The following is a 17,091-nucleotide window of genomic DNA, read 5'->3' on the forward strand; positions in this document are numbered from 1 at the left end:
CTCAGTATAGCATGTCCTGATTAGAGCTTCTTCTTATTATAGCTTAGAAAAATACAACAATAACAGTCATTAGGAACTATCACTGGCCCTCATCTATTCTGCTTCTTGTTTTTGGTAACCATGCCATGGTACTTGGCACCTGGCTACATTTCCACGGATATTGTGTTCATAACAATTACTTTTGAATGCTTTGAAATCACTTCAGTTTTTTTTTTTGTCTGGTGCCTCCTAACTCACTGGTATGAAAAAAACCCCACATATGATACACCGTTTGACATGTCTTGAGGTCTAGTTATGCAAGACATCAAGCTTTTTGAGGTTTCCACCTACTTTTTTGCCATCTATACACAAAAACTCATCATTTTAGGTCACTTTGGCCTATATTTTTTGTAGGAAATTAATCCTATATGTTAAAGAGAAAACCAGTAGGTGTCTTCGGCAAAGATGATCAGACTTAGAGTTATGCGTGCCATGTCAACTGACACCAGGAGTTCACACCATAATGGGATACAAGGAGTCAAAGTTACTGAGTGCTTTTCAAAAAAACTTCAAAGAATGATGATTGATAATATCAGCTTTTGGAGTGTTGCTTTGTACAATTTTTTTATGTTTGCTGATCATGAGTATGATAATATTTTTGACATTAGGTTCTTAACTAGTGATCCTAGCCCTCTAAGAGCCACTCCCAGAAGGTTAGAAGTGACACTTTTCAAACAAAAGCATGTGCTGTATCATTTTAGATTATTGATTATGAATATGTTTTTTTTGATCCTTTACTAGGGATCTAGCCCTCTATGAACCTCTAACTGAGGGTGAAAAATGACACATTTCAAACAAAAGCATGTGCGGAATCATTTTAGAATATTTCAAGGTCAGTGATTATGAATATCATGCTCTTTTTGGATTCTGTACTAGTGATCTAGTCCTTTGTGGGCCTCTATCAGAGGGTGAAAATTTTTCACACATTTCTATTACAATTGAGGATTTTTACGCTTTAAACATTTAAATTTAAGCACACATTTTAATATTTTAAATATCTGACACAACCATTCTTGTTTATTATGTACTTCTACCTCATTAACTAATCTATTAGTTTAGGGCGGCTTACGCTAATAACAGACTTTTTGGAAATGTTGGAATCCAAAGATGTAAGGATTTATTATTCTTATCAGACTGCCCAGTACAAGTAATTCTATTGAAGAATGCCCATGGGGCAGTGGGTGGTCAATTGGCTTATGTCACCAGAACGGTGGCTTTGTTTGCTGTAGCTAACTGTTGTAGATCCCCACAAAGGTTTTGTTTCTCCAGGAATGCTGCTGACGAATTATTCTTTTCAGTTCTTGTGTTGTCAGCTGACCATATCTGAGTTCTAATGTTGATGGACTTACAGTATACTGTCAGGGTCTGTTTATGTTAATCAAGTTGAATTACCCTGTTATATTATGTATTTGTGTAGTTTGTTTGCACATATATGTAAGTGCTGTGAAGTTTACCTATTTCTATATTATGTTGTAAATTTGTGTGAGGAGCACTGTACAAAAAATATTTGAATTGCTTTGGTGTAATTAGACTTGTTCAGATTAAAATTAGAACCTTCATAAACACATTTTGAAACAACATATAATGGAATTAAAATATTTTATAAACTAAATAAGTTTTACATAAAGTGAAAAAGGGCATATTCATATTCTTGAATGTTAAGATGAATGTGCCAGAATATAATGCTGGAGTCCATAATTCTGGAGTCCAAGAAATACCATTCTTTTCTGTACTCACAAAAGCTGCACTCTTCCTGATACCTCCTACAAAAATAAATAAATAAATAAAATTGCAATAATGTTTATGATATCTAATATCTCATTTTTTGTAAAAATAAAAATACTACAGCAAGAATTACAAGAATTAGGACAGTATATCTTAACATGTTTGAAGTTTCTTTAATGGCTTGCCAGTTTAGAAGACTGCAAAATTGTACTCATAATTTATGAAGTTGGTTTGACTTTGTTTTCCTTTGCTGAAATTCTGAACAGTTCTCCACTAGAGAATAAAAAAATGCTACGGTTAAACAAAGTTAAGGTAAGCAGCTGAGCCCATGAGCAATGTCCTGTCATTTTAGCAGACTTTGCAACTGCTAGAGCTGCTTTTCATATTTTTATGATTGTAATTATGGATAAAACCTCTGCTGGCTAAACTGTACTTTTTCTATTTTAAATGTCTCTGGGGAGGTAACCTCTGCTTACTTCTGCTAAGACTGGGACATGGCCACAGCAGATGAGAGAAACAGCATCAGAACACACTGGTCCCAGCTCCTTGTATATCATCAGCACTGGCTAAGACATTTTTTCTGTGTATTAGTCCAGCTGCATGGTCAGCTGCATTAGGCAGGTCAGATATTTACAGTACACAAGAACTGTGTACACATAAACGTTTGCATTTCTTCACAATATGCAGTACTAGGGTGTTGTACCATGTTAGCCATTATGAATGTAGAGAAAAGCCAAGCAAAATGACACCTTTTATTGGCTAATTTTAGTTAGCCAATAAAAGGTGTCATTTTGCTTGGCTTTTCTCCACAATATGCATAATACTGCACCTAATAGTGCACTTCTCCTTTAAAAGCTTGGGAAACAAAGTATGATGCAGAAAAATAAAATTCAAATAACATTTAATAACATACACAAGACAATGCAATGGATACACCTTGCAGTATGTACAAAGAAACATGAATACTGTATATAAATCTTGGCCAGTACAAGGCCGATTTCTTTCTTTTTTTAAAAGTTGGATTTACTGCCTGCATGGAACTTGTACATTCTTCCCATATTCCTGTATGTTTTTGTTTAAGTTCTCCATTTCATCCCATAAAACTTGATCCTGTGTTTGTGTATGTGAGTGCACATTTGTATTTGTGTGCCATTTGAAGGCCCAGTGCCTTATTCAGGGTTGATCCCTGCTGTGCTCCAGTGACCCTGAACTGAGTATGTGTGTACAGAAAATAGAGCGGACTAAGGACTTTAAAGATCCTAATAGTAGTTATATAGGGTAATGGAAATGTGCACAAATAGTAAACTAAAATATAAGAAAAACACATCTCAAAGGCTAAGGTATGCTATCTTGCTGCCTAGTCCCCTGAATATTCTGCAATGTATTATAGTCTTCTAAACCCAGTTCATTCAACAGAATGCCTCCTGGAAATTTCTAGCAAAACCTTTGAGGTTTTTGATGCGTTTTTTTAAAACACAAAATAAACAATTTTAGAAATAATATAATACATCTCTCCAAAATAAATCCTGTTGAACCTCAGCATGCTGTTTTTAGAGAATTAAATTCCTTTACTGAAATAGGATTTCCTGCACTCTGTAGAATAAATTCTCAACTAAAACCCTGCACTTGTGTTCTTGACTCAGTACCATTTTTCAAAGATATCTCAGATGTGCTAATTGACAGTGTACTTGACATAGTGAACTCATCTTCAGGTACACGGATACAGGGAAATATAATCTTAACTCCTAAGTACTTAACAACATTAGGGCTATTTCTAACCTGCCTTTTTTAAGTAATTTTTTTTCAATGACTATTTAAATAAACATTCTATTCTTGATAAGTTTCAGTTGAGTTTTAGAAAAAAATCATAGTACAGAAACTGCACTGCTTAAAGTAGTAAATGACTTATGGGTTAATGCTGACAGATTCCATGTGTCTATAATTGTTCTTCTAGACTTGAGCTCAACATTTGACACCACAGACCACAGTGTCCTAACAAATCACCTTAGTCAATGGATAGGCCTCTTGGACTGTGTCTTATATAGGTTTCAGTCTTATTTAACAGGTAGAAAATGCTTTGTTAGTTGTGGTGAATGTAGTTCAGACATCAATGATATTGTACAGTACTGTATATGGTGTACCACAACGATCTATCTGGGCCAACAGTTCTTTTCAATCTATATGGTCCCATTAGGCCAAATTATGTCAAAACACGAGATGTGCAAATGACATGTAACTTTACCTATCTATAGCACCTGATGACCGTGACACTCTGAGCTCTCTGACCCAGTGTCTGTCTTGTATATCTGAATGGATGAGTAGTAATTTCCTCAAGTGAAATAAAGAAAAACTGTAACCTTAGTTGTATGTAAAGATAGATAGATAGATAGATAGATAGATAGATAGATAGATAGATAGATAGATAGATAGATAGATAGATAGATAGATACTTTATTAGTCCCAAGGGGAAATTCACAAAAAAATGGAAAATAATGAGGCATTAGAAATTAACTCAGTCCCATAGAGTTAAAAGTCAATGAAGAACTAAAGAATTTACATGTAAACATTGACTGTGACCTACATTTTAAATCACATATTAACCATATTTACTTTTTTTAATTAAGGAACTGTTTAAAAGTTAGACCTCTTATAACACTGCAAGCTTACTTGGAGTTTTTTTTTTGTCCACTATGGCCAACTGACCTTAGTATCAGACCGACTATAAAGAATTCTATATGTAAGGGTTCTGTTTCTCTTAATTATATATCTATCTTATGTAAGTGTGTATTATTGATTTTGTATACTATTTATGCATTATTATTTTTATCTAAATTTAATTTGTTTTTCGTTGCATGTTACTGCTTCTTTGACATTTTGTAAAGCACTTTGAGCTACATCATTTTTATGAAAATGTGCTATAGAAATAAAAGTTCTTGTTGTATTGTCCATGATTCTAGTGGAATGGAAAAAAGTCTGATTCTAGGGTTTTGATTCCAACAATAGGAGGCAGAATCAGGTCAATATGGCGATGATAATCAACACTCCATGACACCAAGAAAAGCAAAAAGCTGGAAAGGACCTAGAAGTAGTCGTTCACCATGACTACAATCATTATAGAAAAATACCAAGTAGCCACACCAGCAACATGTCATGTATGACATTTATGTATGTAATGCTGAAATAAGGACTCTTCAGCCTTGCTAGTGTTTACCTTTCACTTCAGTTGAACAGACAGGCTCAGAATGCTTCACTCATTTACAAATATACAAGGGTAGAATGGTGGCTCTGAGGCTGAGGATCCAGCTGGTATCAGGAAGGCTGCCGATTCAAATCCCATTACTGCCAGAAGGGATCCTACTCCATTGGGCCCTTGAGTAAGGCCCTTAACCTGAAAATCTTTTCAGGGGTGCTATACAATGGCTGACCTGTGCATTGGCCCCCAAAGGTCATGTAAAAAGACTATTTCTCCTCAGGATTAACAGAGTATATTAAAAAAAATCAAAAGCAAAGTATATCTAAAAATACAAAACTGAGGCAATAAAATAGAAAACCATATATGGTTGATGTGACTTGCTCCCAGAACTATATCAAATTTGCAGCTCTAGGACAATCAATTATACATTCTGCCATACAGCGTTAAAGTTTGCTAATGACGTCATAAAGGAGTGGCTGCATAAATAAAGGCACATACCTTCACATGCTTTATTAAGAGTCTGAATCAAATTTTTTACCTGAAAAATGTAATTTTTATTATTGTTTGTACATGTGTGAGAGTGTGTGTACATATATGCGTGAGAGGGAGAGATGATGAAGCACTTAAAGAGCAAAACTCCCACAACCCGCTCCTCTGTTTAAATTCACTGGCTTGGGTAAGTAGCTGTTGGTGATCTTGGGAAGGATCCCAACACCTCACATAAAGGAGCAAGAGAGAGACACTGCATTTCATAATGTATTAAGCTACAAGGCCATTGACGATAAAATAAATAATGCCATAAAAAACTTAATATCTACCAACATATTGTTATACAGTCCGAACACCAAAGGACAGTATTAAATGATATCCCTCAACATTAACATCAAATACTCAACACTAAAAGAAGAAATACAAATGAGTAATCATAGATCTCCAGTGTTTGTTTAATGGGCAAAGTGTTAAATAGTATTGTACATCAGTAATCAACATGATTCACGATAATGAGGATGACTACTCCAAAATAGCAATATAATTTTAATAATAATAATAATTTGTATGTATTATCCTTTAAATTGCATCACAAGAGGATGTTCCACTGTGGCAACCCCTAATGGGAGCAGCCGAAAGAAGAAGATCCTTTAAATTGCATCACAAAAAATACACCAATGGGTTGCTTAAAAGGGCTCAGGCCTTCAAATCTCAACATGGAACTGAAAACTGGAGGCTACACACGTACACACAGAGGAAAAGAATGTCTAGAACACTGCAGGGTCCAAGGGTTTGCCCAAGCAGCCCTGGAAGAGGCTATAACCATTTTAACAATATGTTAAATTACTGATGCAAGTTTACTACTTATTGAATTTTTTTGCATAACAACACCATATGCTGGCCCCAGCTGCCATTAGTGCAGAGCACTGCTTAACAGCCAGATGCTGTAAATAGTATTTGAAAAACACGATAAAAGGTGAGGGTACTACAAGCTGCTGCTGCTATCTAGTATTTCCACATACACTAACATCTGACTGCAGTTCTTCTTTTGCAAGTCATTAAACTATCCGACCTCTGGACCTTTATCTTCAAACCAAACAAACCGTCTGGACACACATGGCAAGACAGACACTGAGCCTCTCAAGCACTGAAATCAGCATTACAAAGTGCTTTTTTTCTGTAATGTGTCTTTTGCCCTCCAATACCTATTTTGACATGCTTGTGGGTGTTTTTGGACTAGCCTTAGACTTTTTCAGGCAACATGTGCACACTATAAAGTACACAACTAAAGGTAGGTCCTGCTCCTGTGAGTCAGAACTTGATTAAGTGGTTTGAGGATGTTAAGTTACTCTTTTCTAGCCTTTTCTACATTTCTTTCTATCACTGACAAATATTCTATTATGGGATGTACATTACTGAAGCACTCATATTTTAACTCTTGCATGGCAATATTTGTTTTGTTTCAAAAAGAGTGGCAAAGGTATGTTGACTTTACTTAGCCATTTCATTACTGAATGTACACCAAAATTAAAACTATGCATGTTAAAAAAACCCAGGTAAACAGTCAGAAAAACTAGTTAGTCCCACTATGTTGTGACATGCCAAACATCAGTGATATTGTCTTAGATAAATGTAGAAAAAACACCTGCAATGTACTTACTATCTTCTAGCCTTTGCCATATGTGTGCATGCAGTGCTTTATTATATTGGAAGACACACAGCTATTACGCACATTACTGTATATACAATATAATTTATTAAACTTGAAAACTATTATCATATATAAAAGTAAATGAAATGAAATCAAACCCTTACATAAAGTAGTTGACGCAGGGCCATACTGGTACCTCACACCGTAGGCTGAGTACAGAGCCAGAACTGCATTGTGCGCAGCAGATTCCTGAGAATTGTGAGAGAAAAAAATATAATAATCATTTTGATAGCATCAAGACATCAAATATCACTAAGCAGTAGGGTGTCAAGACGTGATCTTCACGTTAAGATCACGGAAGACAGTTAAAAGACCCGCGAGGACCTTAAACATGAGACATTGTGCCAAGAGATTGACCCAGGACCGTCTCGCGATGACGTAGAACATGAGATTCTTGCAAGACACGCCCTACTTACGATCAATATCAAATAAGACAACGGGCAGCAAAACATTCAGTCATGTGAAGGATTTGAGCACACACAGATCCAGGGTCTCAGCACATATAAAGCGCATAAGGACAAAACGTTATAAATGAAACATCGACGACTAAGCAAAGAGGAAAGCAGCGCAGAGAAAAGAGACTCAAAAGTGTTGGAGAGAACAAAGTGCAAAAAAGAAAAAATAATCTAGGTGCAAATTCAGAAAATAAGGAAAGTAATTATCAGCCTGCAACAAGTGGAATTGAAACGAAGCACGTTCAATTGGGCTCAGAATTAAAAGACAGAGTAAAAGACAAAGTAGAACTTCATAAACACGTTCACAAACGTTGGCGCTATACACATGCAGAGCAGATTATGAAAGCAGTGGAATTCGAAAGGCTCAAAAAAAAAAAAATGTATGTGCGATACACATGTGGAGAAAGTTAAAGAATATGAAAGTAGGAAAATTAGAAAGTATAAAAAAAGAAAGTAAAGATCGCAGTAGCAGAAACAAACGGAAATTATTACTCGAAAAAAGGGAAAATAATCACCACAGACCAGGTGTCATTGAAAAAAAAGCAGGACAAAGAAGAGGTCAGAAATAAAAGACAGAGTAGAAAACAAAGTATAACATCATAAAGAGGTTAAAAAACAAGGGGGCTAAACACATGCAGAGCAGGTTAGAGATAATGAAAACTGGAATTCAAAAGACTCAAAAAAAACATAGGCACGAAACATATGCAGAGCAAGATACAGAATATGAAAGCAGAAAAAAACGACAGTGTCAAAACAAAGAAAGTAAACATCGCATTAGCACAAAAAAAGAGAAATTATTACTCGGAGAAATAACTAAAAGGCAAATAGAGATCGAATATATGGACATAGGTGATATGTCAGAAGTATGTAAATATTGTAAGGCTTTGAAGTTTAAGTCAGAGAATTTCAAAAACGTGTTTTACCTCACATGCATTTATTGGTTACTTTGCAAAATAAATTATTAACTGCTGATGATGTAGATCGCTTTGTCTGTGCTGAAATTCCAAACAGAGAAACCTACCCTGAATTATGGTACAAAGCCATTAAACACATGTCTCACTGACCTCATTTAAAAGATTCAGCATATTGGGACTCCAAAGATTCCAAATATTGTTTTTACATAAGTTCTGAAATAAAAGTGAAACTAATGAAATAGCAACAAATTCAAAGAAAAAAAAATCTTAAAAGTGTGTATGCGGAAAACCAAACACGGGGTTTGGCGAGCGAAGCGAGCAGGGCTAGTTTATATTATTTTAACATGTATGTACTGACATCTACATATCATTTTATTTGTAGGAAAAACAGACTTCCATGTGACAGTGCTGTAACTGGCCTGTTTCCTTGCAATGCTGTACTAGGAAAAACAGTCTCAGAAAATGGATAAAGGCAGGCATGTGATACCCTCTACACTCAAGACACTGGAAGACTGTTCTGCATGGAGCTGGCACGGTGGTAAGCGGTCCTGGATGTGAATTCTGCACCCAGCAGCAGTTGGTATGGAGTTTGTACGTTTTTCCCTTGTCTTTGTAGGTTTTTCTCCTAAATCCAAAGGACATTCATGTTAAGCTAATCAGCAGTTCTTATGAGTGTGGGTGTGGGTGTTTGTGGGCCCTGTAATGGACTGGAATCACAGTCAGTGATGGTTCCTTGCTTATTCTCAGTACTGCCAGAATATTCTCCTGTAGGCCATGCTCAACTGCATTAAGAGGATTTGAGAATGTTAGTGCATACCAGATTCAAAATGTATTACGAAGCAGTTAACATAATGACACTGACAACTTCATTACACATTATGTACCTGGTTTAGTGTATTGTATAATAATTCACAACAATCATTTAGGCTGTAATTTGAGAGCTACTTCAGTTCTCTAATTTTGGTCTCCAAACATATCTTTTCAATTAAGCCATTTAATTCCACATATTTTTTTTCTATAGTGCACCTACTGTGCCTTATTTCTTCCCCGTACTTGTGTTTCATTCTTAAATGTCATCTGACTCAGTTATGTTAGGCATCAGCTACCTGAAACCCTGTTTTGGAATATTCAATTTCAGAAAATGAAGGGATGGATGAGCATTTTGTTTAATATGTACGTTTAATAATAAACACATCTACACAAACACTTTCAAAATATTGTTCCAATAACAATAAGCTGACAGAAATTTGACAGCTTTAATCCATCTTTAAAATGCTACTGAGATATCATGTTTGCTCACAGTAGGGTAATTATGTATCCCAATTATGATGGAAACACAAGAAATACAATGTCGGATTGGCTTGTGAAAGACTGTAACAGTAGGATTTCATACATAGCACTTTGGTGTAAAATGCTTAAAAATAGCATGAGATGTTAATTGCCACGGCTGTTAAGTACTAAGGAACAATTAACTGAGGTATTCAGACAGGATGCAGGCACTTCTGATTCTCTTTTCTGTTAATGACTGCACAACGTTCCACATGATTATGTGACATTTGAAAATGTTATAAGTGTTTTTGTGCCTTTAAAAACATTTATATGAAGGCTTTATTGCTGAACATTATTCCAAAGGCTAATGCTAAACCTGAAAAAAATGGAAGTCAGGGCTGAATACAGAGTGATCAAACCACTCAGAAAGAACCTTCAAAGCAAATGGTATGAATCCATACACAGAGGCAGACGTTAATAAAAAAACAAGGCATGGATGTTCTTTGAGCTTGAAATGTTGTTAATAAACATGAATAAGTGTATATATTAAAATCCAAATAAAAAGGGTGAACTTATTATAATGGAGAATAAAAAAACCAAAGAAGAAGAACTGCACAAAAGGGTCTTGTTTTCTACAGTGTGCTTTGTTAACATTGTTTCATTCAGTGTTTGTAACAGCTACCATTTATCTGTAGTGTCTTTAAAAGAACTATTTGTAACTGGTTGCTTATAAGAAAGAAGCGCCTTTCTGACAGTAAGCAGTTGTACTAAGTGAAAATTCTAAAAAAAAGACCTTGTATGTCCTGAGTTTTTACCTTATGGCTTGGCTGTAGCTCCCGCTGTATATGAGGTCTGCCTCTAACCAGTTTCACAAGGGTACTTTGCAGCAGCACCAGCAAATGCAAAGCTTTGCAGGAAACACATTTCTAGTGTGTTGCTTCTGAATGCAAAGCTGCCATATCTGAGGTGGTTTAGAATTCCCACCTTTGAGTACAGAGCACACTTTGATACTCTGTCTAAGATGGCAGAAGTGTGGGTTTATGTATATGAGCTCCTTTGGGAAAACAGTAAAGTTTTCCAGAGACTTTAGAAACATGAGCCTCCCAGAATGAAAGACTGGAGGAAGGGACAGGGATAATTTATGAGCCCCTTTGATAACAGGCTTGATAAGAGGTGGGTAGAGCACTTCAGGGGATAGTGAAGTAAGCTGTATAAAGACTGATGATGAGATGCTGTAGCTGGGTAGAGAGCTGACTAGATAGCTGAGATGAACTGAACAGAGGGAAGGCAGACTTCATGTAACTAGAAGATTAAGCACTGCCTAAAGAGAGGATAACAGACTGAATATCTAAAACTATCAGGTTTTATAGTTTGAATAACCACATCTTATTTGATTTTCCTTATAGCACTAGTTGTTTAATTAAAACTTACTAGGTCTGTTTTTCTGCTTGGACGTGTTTCTCTATTTTACCAAAGACAGCTGGGGAAACCAAAATTCTTTTCACGGCTAAGTCAATCAGGGTTGACAGAAAGAGAACATTTCCAATAGAGATACTACAGTGACAGTCATACCTGGGTGAATTCTGAAGGCAGAGGACTATAGTCCTAGGTGCAAGTGCATTGCAATTGTAAACTGTATACTCTCAAGGGCTGGTAAGTGTAAGAACAGATGAACAGGTATAGTGATAAAGGTGTAACATATAACTGTGGTCTACAGGAAAAGGAAGATGTCCCCAAAAACTATTCCCATGCTAAAACATATGGTTTTGAGAGATAGCAAACAGAGTAATTTGATATTATTGTGCAATAAAGCACTTATCAAGTGTTACTTCAACATTTCTTACAATGTAACAAAGTATTTTATTTTTAAATGGAGCATTATTTAATATTTACCTATGAGATGTTCTTTACCATACTAAAAATATAGCAATGAAAACTGATTTAAAAAATGTATTGCTTTTATACTCTCATTAACCTGCCTTACACTTTATCACAGAATCATAAGCAAGTGCAACACCTTCAGACCGTAGCTATGATTGTTAAGAAGCAGTTCAAGGAGAATATCAACAATTGGTATGCTACTCACAACAAAACAATTTTACAACCCAAAGTAACATTAGGTAATGCAGAAATAAAGAAGCAGATGACCTACTAATAATTATTACAGGTTATTTATATGGCATAGGAACGGTACTATACTATGCTGCTGCCTAAAGTTAAAAACTCAGCCTGGTCACTGTGAGAAGAATCCATCCATCCATCCATCCATTTTCCAACCCGCTGAATCCGAACACAGGGTCACGGGGGTCTGCTGGAGCCAATCCCAGCCAACACAGGGCACAAGGCAGGAACCAATCCCAGGCAGGGTGCCAACCCACCGCAGGACACACACAAACACACCCACACACCAAGCACACACTAGGGCCAATTTAGAATCGCCAATCCACCTAACCTGCATGTCTTTGGACTGTGGGAGGAAACCGGAGTGCCCGGAGGAAACCCACGCAGACACGGGGAGAACATGCAAACTCCACGCAGGGAGGACCCGGGAAGCGAACCCGGGTCTCCTAACTACGAGGCAGCAGTGCTACCACTGCGCCACCGTGCCGCCCGTGAGAAGAATGCATGCTCTCCCAAAGGTTCTTAAGAATTTCCTCCACCCATTCAAGATTCACACCTCAACCAAATGCATATTTTGTTAATAAATTAATCCAAATTGTCCTAAGATGTATGATTTGATACTATGATGGTTTGGTATCCCATGCAGTATCAGTTACTGATGTGTGCCTAAAGCTGTCAGGATAGGCTCTGAATGAACACCACCATATGATTGAAAGTGCTTCTTCAGGAAATCGATGGTGGTAGACACAAGATAAGCCTTATCCAAGCCTGACAAGTTCAAGGTTTTCCTCAAATTTAGGTCTCCCTCAAAATTTTACTGCTGTAAGGGATGTTACATTTAGCTCTAGCAGACAGTCTGCAGCATTGAATGCTTCAGTAACTGATAGTAAAATATGGTAGTGAAATAAATGAATGTATTTTTAGTAATACAATATAAAATGCTAACCAGATGTTAAGAAAAGGTTACGTTTTGCAGTCAAAATACAACCAGTGGCTAAATGATGAAGTGTACTTTGCCTGAGTCATGGACTACAGTCATAAATAGTCATTAATAGAAGTGCACACTATATTTAAGATGACCATCTGATCCTCTTCTTTGATGTGCTTTTACAAGTCTTTTTTCATTGGTATTGATGTATTTGGTAACAACTTAAGATAGGTCTCCAGGACTCTTCTAATGATTTCTGCAGTTGATTTCTTCAAACATCAGGACAGTGTTGCTTCACACAAATATGTGTTTGAGAACCTTCGATGATCTTAGCAACTAAGGATGGCAGGCACTTTAATCACTTATTCTTAAGAGAACTTGCACCAAAAATCTGTCCTCTCAAACTGAATTTATGCACATGGATTAAATGTTTGTTAAACTGCTTGTGTCATTCACTCAGGCACATACAGTGCATCCGGAAAGTATTCACAGCGCATCACTTTTTCCAAATTTTGTTATGTTACAGCCTTATTCCAAAATGGATTAAATTAATTTTTTCCCTCAGAAATCTACACACAACACCCCATAATGACAACATGAAAAAAGTTCACTTGAGGTTTTTGCAAATTTATTAAAAATAAAAAAATTGAGAAAGCACGTGTACATAAGTATTCACAGCCTTTGCCATGAAGCTCAAAATTGAGCTCAGGTGCATCCTGTTTCCCCTGATCATCCTGGAGATGTTTCTGCAGCTTAATTGGAGTCCACCTGTGGTAAATTCAGTTGATTGGACATGATTTGGAAAGGCACACACCTGTCTATATAAGATCCCACAGTTGACAGTTCATGTCAGAGCACAAACCAAGCATGAAGTCAAAGGAATTGTCTGTAGGCCTCCGAGACAGGATTGTCTCGAGGCACAAATCTGGGGAAGGTTACAGAAAAATTTCTGTTGCTTTGAAGGTCCCAATGAGCACAGTGGCCACCATCATCCGTAAGTGGAAGAAGTTTGAAACCACCAGGACTCTTCCTAGAGCTGGCCGGCCATCTAAACTGAGCGATCAGGGGAGAAGGGCCTTAGTCAGGGAGGTGACCAAGAACCTGATGGTCACTCTGTCAGAGCTCCAGAGGTCCACTGTGGAGAGAGGAGAACCTTCCAGAAGGACAACCATCTCTGCAGCAATCCACCAATCAGGCCTGTGTGGTAGAGTGGCCAGACGGAAGCCACTCCTTAGTAAAAGGCACATGGCAGCCCGCCTGAAGTTTGCCAAAAGGCACCTGAAGGACTCTCAGACCATGAGAAAGAAAATTCTCTGGTCTGATGAGACAAAGATTGAACTCTTTGGTGTGAATGCCAGGCGTCACGTTTGGAGGAAACCAGGCACCATCCCTACAGTAAAGCATGGTGGTGGCAGCATCATGCTGTGGGGATGTTTTTCAGCGGCAGGAACTGGGAGACTAGTCAGGATAAAGGGAAAGATGACTGCAGCAATGTACAGAGACATCCTGGATGAAAACCTGCTCCAGAGCGCTCTTGACCTCAGACTGGGGTGACGGTTCATCTTTCAGCAGGACAACGACCCTAAGCACACAGCCAAGATATCAAAGGAGAGGCTTCAGGACAACTCTGTGAATATCCTTGAGTGGCCAGAGCCCAGACTTGAATCCGATTGAACATCTCTGGAGAGATCTTAAAATGGCAGTGCACCGACACTTCCCATCCAATCTGATGGAGCTTGAGAGGTGCTGCAAAGAGAAATGGGCGAAACTGGCCAAGGATAGGTGTGCCAAGCTTGTGGCATCATATTCAAAAAGACTTGAGGCTGTAATTGCTGCCAAAGGTGCATCGACAAAGTATTGAGCAAAGGCTGTGAACACTTATGTACATGTGATTTTTCAGTTTTTTTATTTTTAAAAAATTTGCAAAAACCTCAAGTAAACTTTTTTTCACATTCTCATTATGGGGTGTTGTGTGTAAAATTCTGAGGAAAAAAGTGAATATAATCAATTTTGGAATAAGGCTGTAACATAACAAAATGTGGAAAAAGTGATGCGCTGTGAATACTTTCCGGATGCACTGTAGCATATTGTAAACCACAGTCTATGCACAGGCTTTGATAGCCAAGGGCTGTTAGTTGTCACATGCTGAGGCCATGATAAGGTGTGAAGTTACTTTTGTATTTTGTTCTCATAAAATAGCTCGGCCTTGAATGCTTTTAAGGAGGAAAGCACTTGTCCTTTCCTTGTAAGTCAAGTTTAAGTGTGTTGAAATAATGCTACATGAAATTTAAGAAACAGAAACCAGTGTAAATGAAGAATCTGATAGCTGATATTTTTTTTGCACCTCTTCTGTACAAAGAATAGTGAGGATTTTGTTAAATAACTAAAATAATAAAAAATTGTGAAAGCAAAAGGTCCATGATGTCTTCGAGGAATATGTGTCAAGCCAGCACCTTGTTGTGAAAATAACTGCTACTGCAAAGTGTATAAAGGAAATTCATTATTTGCACCTCATCGTTCTTTTGATTACGAAGCTTTCAGATATGGACTTGTTACACACTGACTATAAATAAAATAATTTCAGATCTGCTTACTCCAGTTCAATGGTTCATCAAGTCTATTACAGGAACACTGGGTACAAAGCAGAAACGAGACATGGACAGTCTTAGAGGTCACTCATATGCATACCACCAATTTGGTGGTTGCAGCATCTTAGAAACAGCTTCCCTCCTTAACTTTTCACAAACTATGGTTTCCAGAGTTGACAAAGAATGATAAGATAGTCAAAACTATCCAGTGATGGCCAGTTCTACAACTGAAAACCCCTTGTTAATGAGAGAGGTCAGAGGATAATGGCCAGACCTGCCCTTTTGGAACTGTTCTCATTTTATGATAATACATTAAATCACAGTGGATTTAATTTGTCTTTTTGACACTGTTCAAAGTAAAAAGGCTATTTAGTGACAAAGTGAAAACGGATATCTGCAAAGAAGTCTAAATTAATTATAAATATAAAGCATAAAATAATTAATGGCATAAGAATTCACCCCTTCAAGTCAGTGTTTAGTAGATGCCCCTTTGGCAGTAGTGACAGCCTTGTGTCTGAGTGCACAGGTTTCTCTGTATCTACTTTGCATGTGTGGGCACTGCAATGTTTTCCCATTCATCTTTGCAAAACTTCTCAAGTTCTGTCAAGTGGTTTGGGGGTCGTGAGTGAAAAGACTTTCACAAATCCAGTCACAAATTCTCAGTTGGATTGAGATCTCTGCCCGTCTTAATCAAACATCTCAGAATCACTCCAACTCTCTACCACTGTACTTGGCAACTTATTTCTTGTGTCTGTGGTACTTGGCAAGAAGAAAAATGTGTCCTGCACTACAAGTAAAACCGCTAAAACTGCCTTTCGACTTCTTAACTGCCTCCACACTTAAAAGCTTCTCCTAATTTATCTTACTTAGGTTTTGCCGCATATGCTTAATTTTTGACCTCCTAAAATTAAACTGTTTTCGTTTTAGAATATGCACTCAGCTAAACCGCTGTAAAACTGATTGATGCATTAGGATATAGTTGCCATAGTACAATCACCTTTTCCCTTCAATCCTATCCTGATTATTATAGAATGCTAAATCTAGACAGGCCCCCTCCCTCATCCCACTGATGCTGTGTTACTGGAACAGACTGTGTTTACTAGAATTTTTGAATTTAAAATGGCAATGCTTACAAATGGTATGTTTCATATCAAGCTCCTTTTTTGTTGTTACATTGCAAAAATCCAAAATGAATCCAAAGCACAATAAAAATGTGGAGAAAGTATTTGCTAAAGCAATCACATTTGTGAACAACACCTTTTAGTTTGAATTATTGTTACTACTAAATTCATTCACTCCAGCACATGGTGCAAACGTTTAGTATAAAAAGCACACCAACAGACAGTGGATCACAAACATCAGGATTGCTCCCTACATTGCCCTACCCATATGCAAAAATCCTAATTTTTGCCTTCTTTGTATAAATGGTATATCAGGCTAGAAAAATACTGTAATACTCAGTTGTATTAATTACATAGGCAAATCATAACAAGAATTCACTGAAAGTAAATTATTCAAATTTTAAACATAGACATGGGTCTAATATTCAGGTATACATTTAGATTAGGGGCCATCATGGTGCATCTGTTAGTGACCTGCAATGTTACTGCAATGTAACAAGACCTTAGCAAAGGCTTTGTTTGTGTATCATAGCAACAG

The 17,091-nt window shown here is 37.1% G+C and overlaps 1 protein-coding gene and 1 long non-coding RNA gene across 3 annotated transcripts in view; one reads left to right on the forward strand and one right to left on the reverse strand.

The window, feature by feature from the left end:
• The window catches only part of LOC127528420 (uncharacterized), a 43,109-nt gene that overhangs the window by 20,068 nt on the left and 5,950 nt on the right, over window positions 1-17,091 (forward strand). The window contains exon 2 of one of the 2 annotated variants that reach the window (XR_007935317.1): window positions 8,909-9,106. This is a non-coding gene — a long non-coding RNA (uncharacterized LOC127528420). The remainder of the gene's footprint in view (window positions 1-8,908; window positions 9,107-17,091) is intronic. The other variant, XR_007935318.1, reaches the window with a different exon arrangement.
• The window catches only part of cpa6 (carboxypeptidase A6), a 132,426-nt gene that overhangs the window by 5,556 nt on the left and 109,779 nt on the right, over window positions 1-17,091 (reverse strand). Inside the window, exon 10 of the mRNA XM_051929173.1 lies at window positions 7,262-7,346. Within this exon, the coding sequence (XP_051785133.1) occupies window positions 7,262-7,346 (85 nt within the window). The remainder of the gene's footprint in view (window positions 1-7,261; window positions 7,347-17,091) is intronic.

This window comes from Erpetoichthys calabaricus, chromosome 6 (genome assembly GCF_900747795.2).
Source record: "Erpetoichthys calabaricus chromosome 6, fErpCal1.3, whole genome shotgun sequence".
Taxonomy (NCBI): Eukaryota; Metazoa; Chordata; class Cladistia; order Polypteriformes; family Polypteridae; genus Erpetoichthys; species Erpetoichthys calabaricus.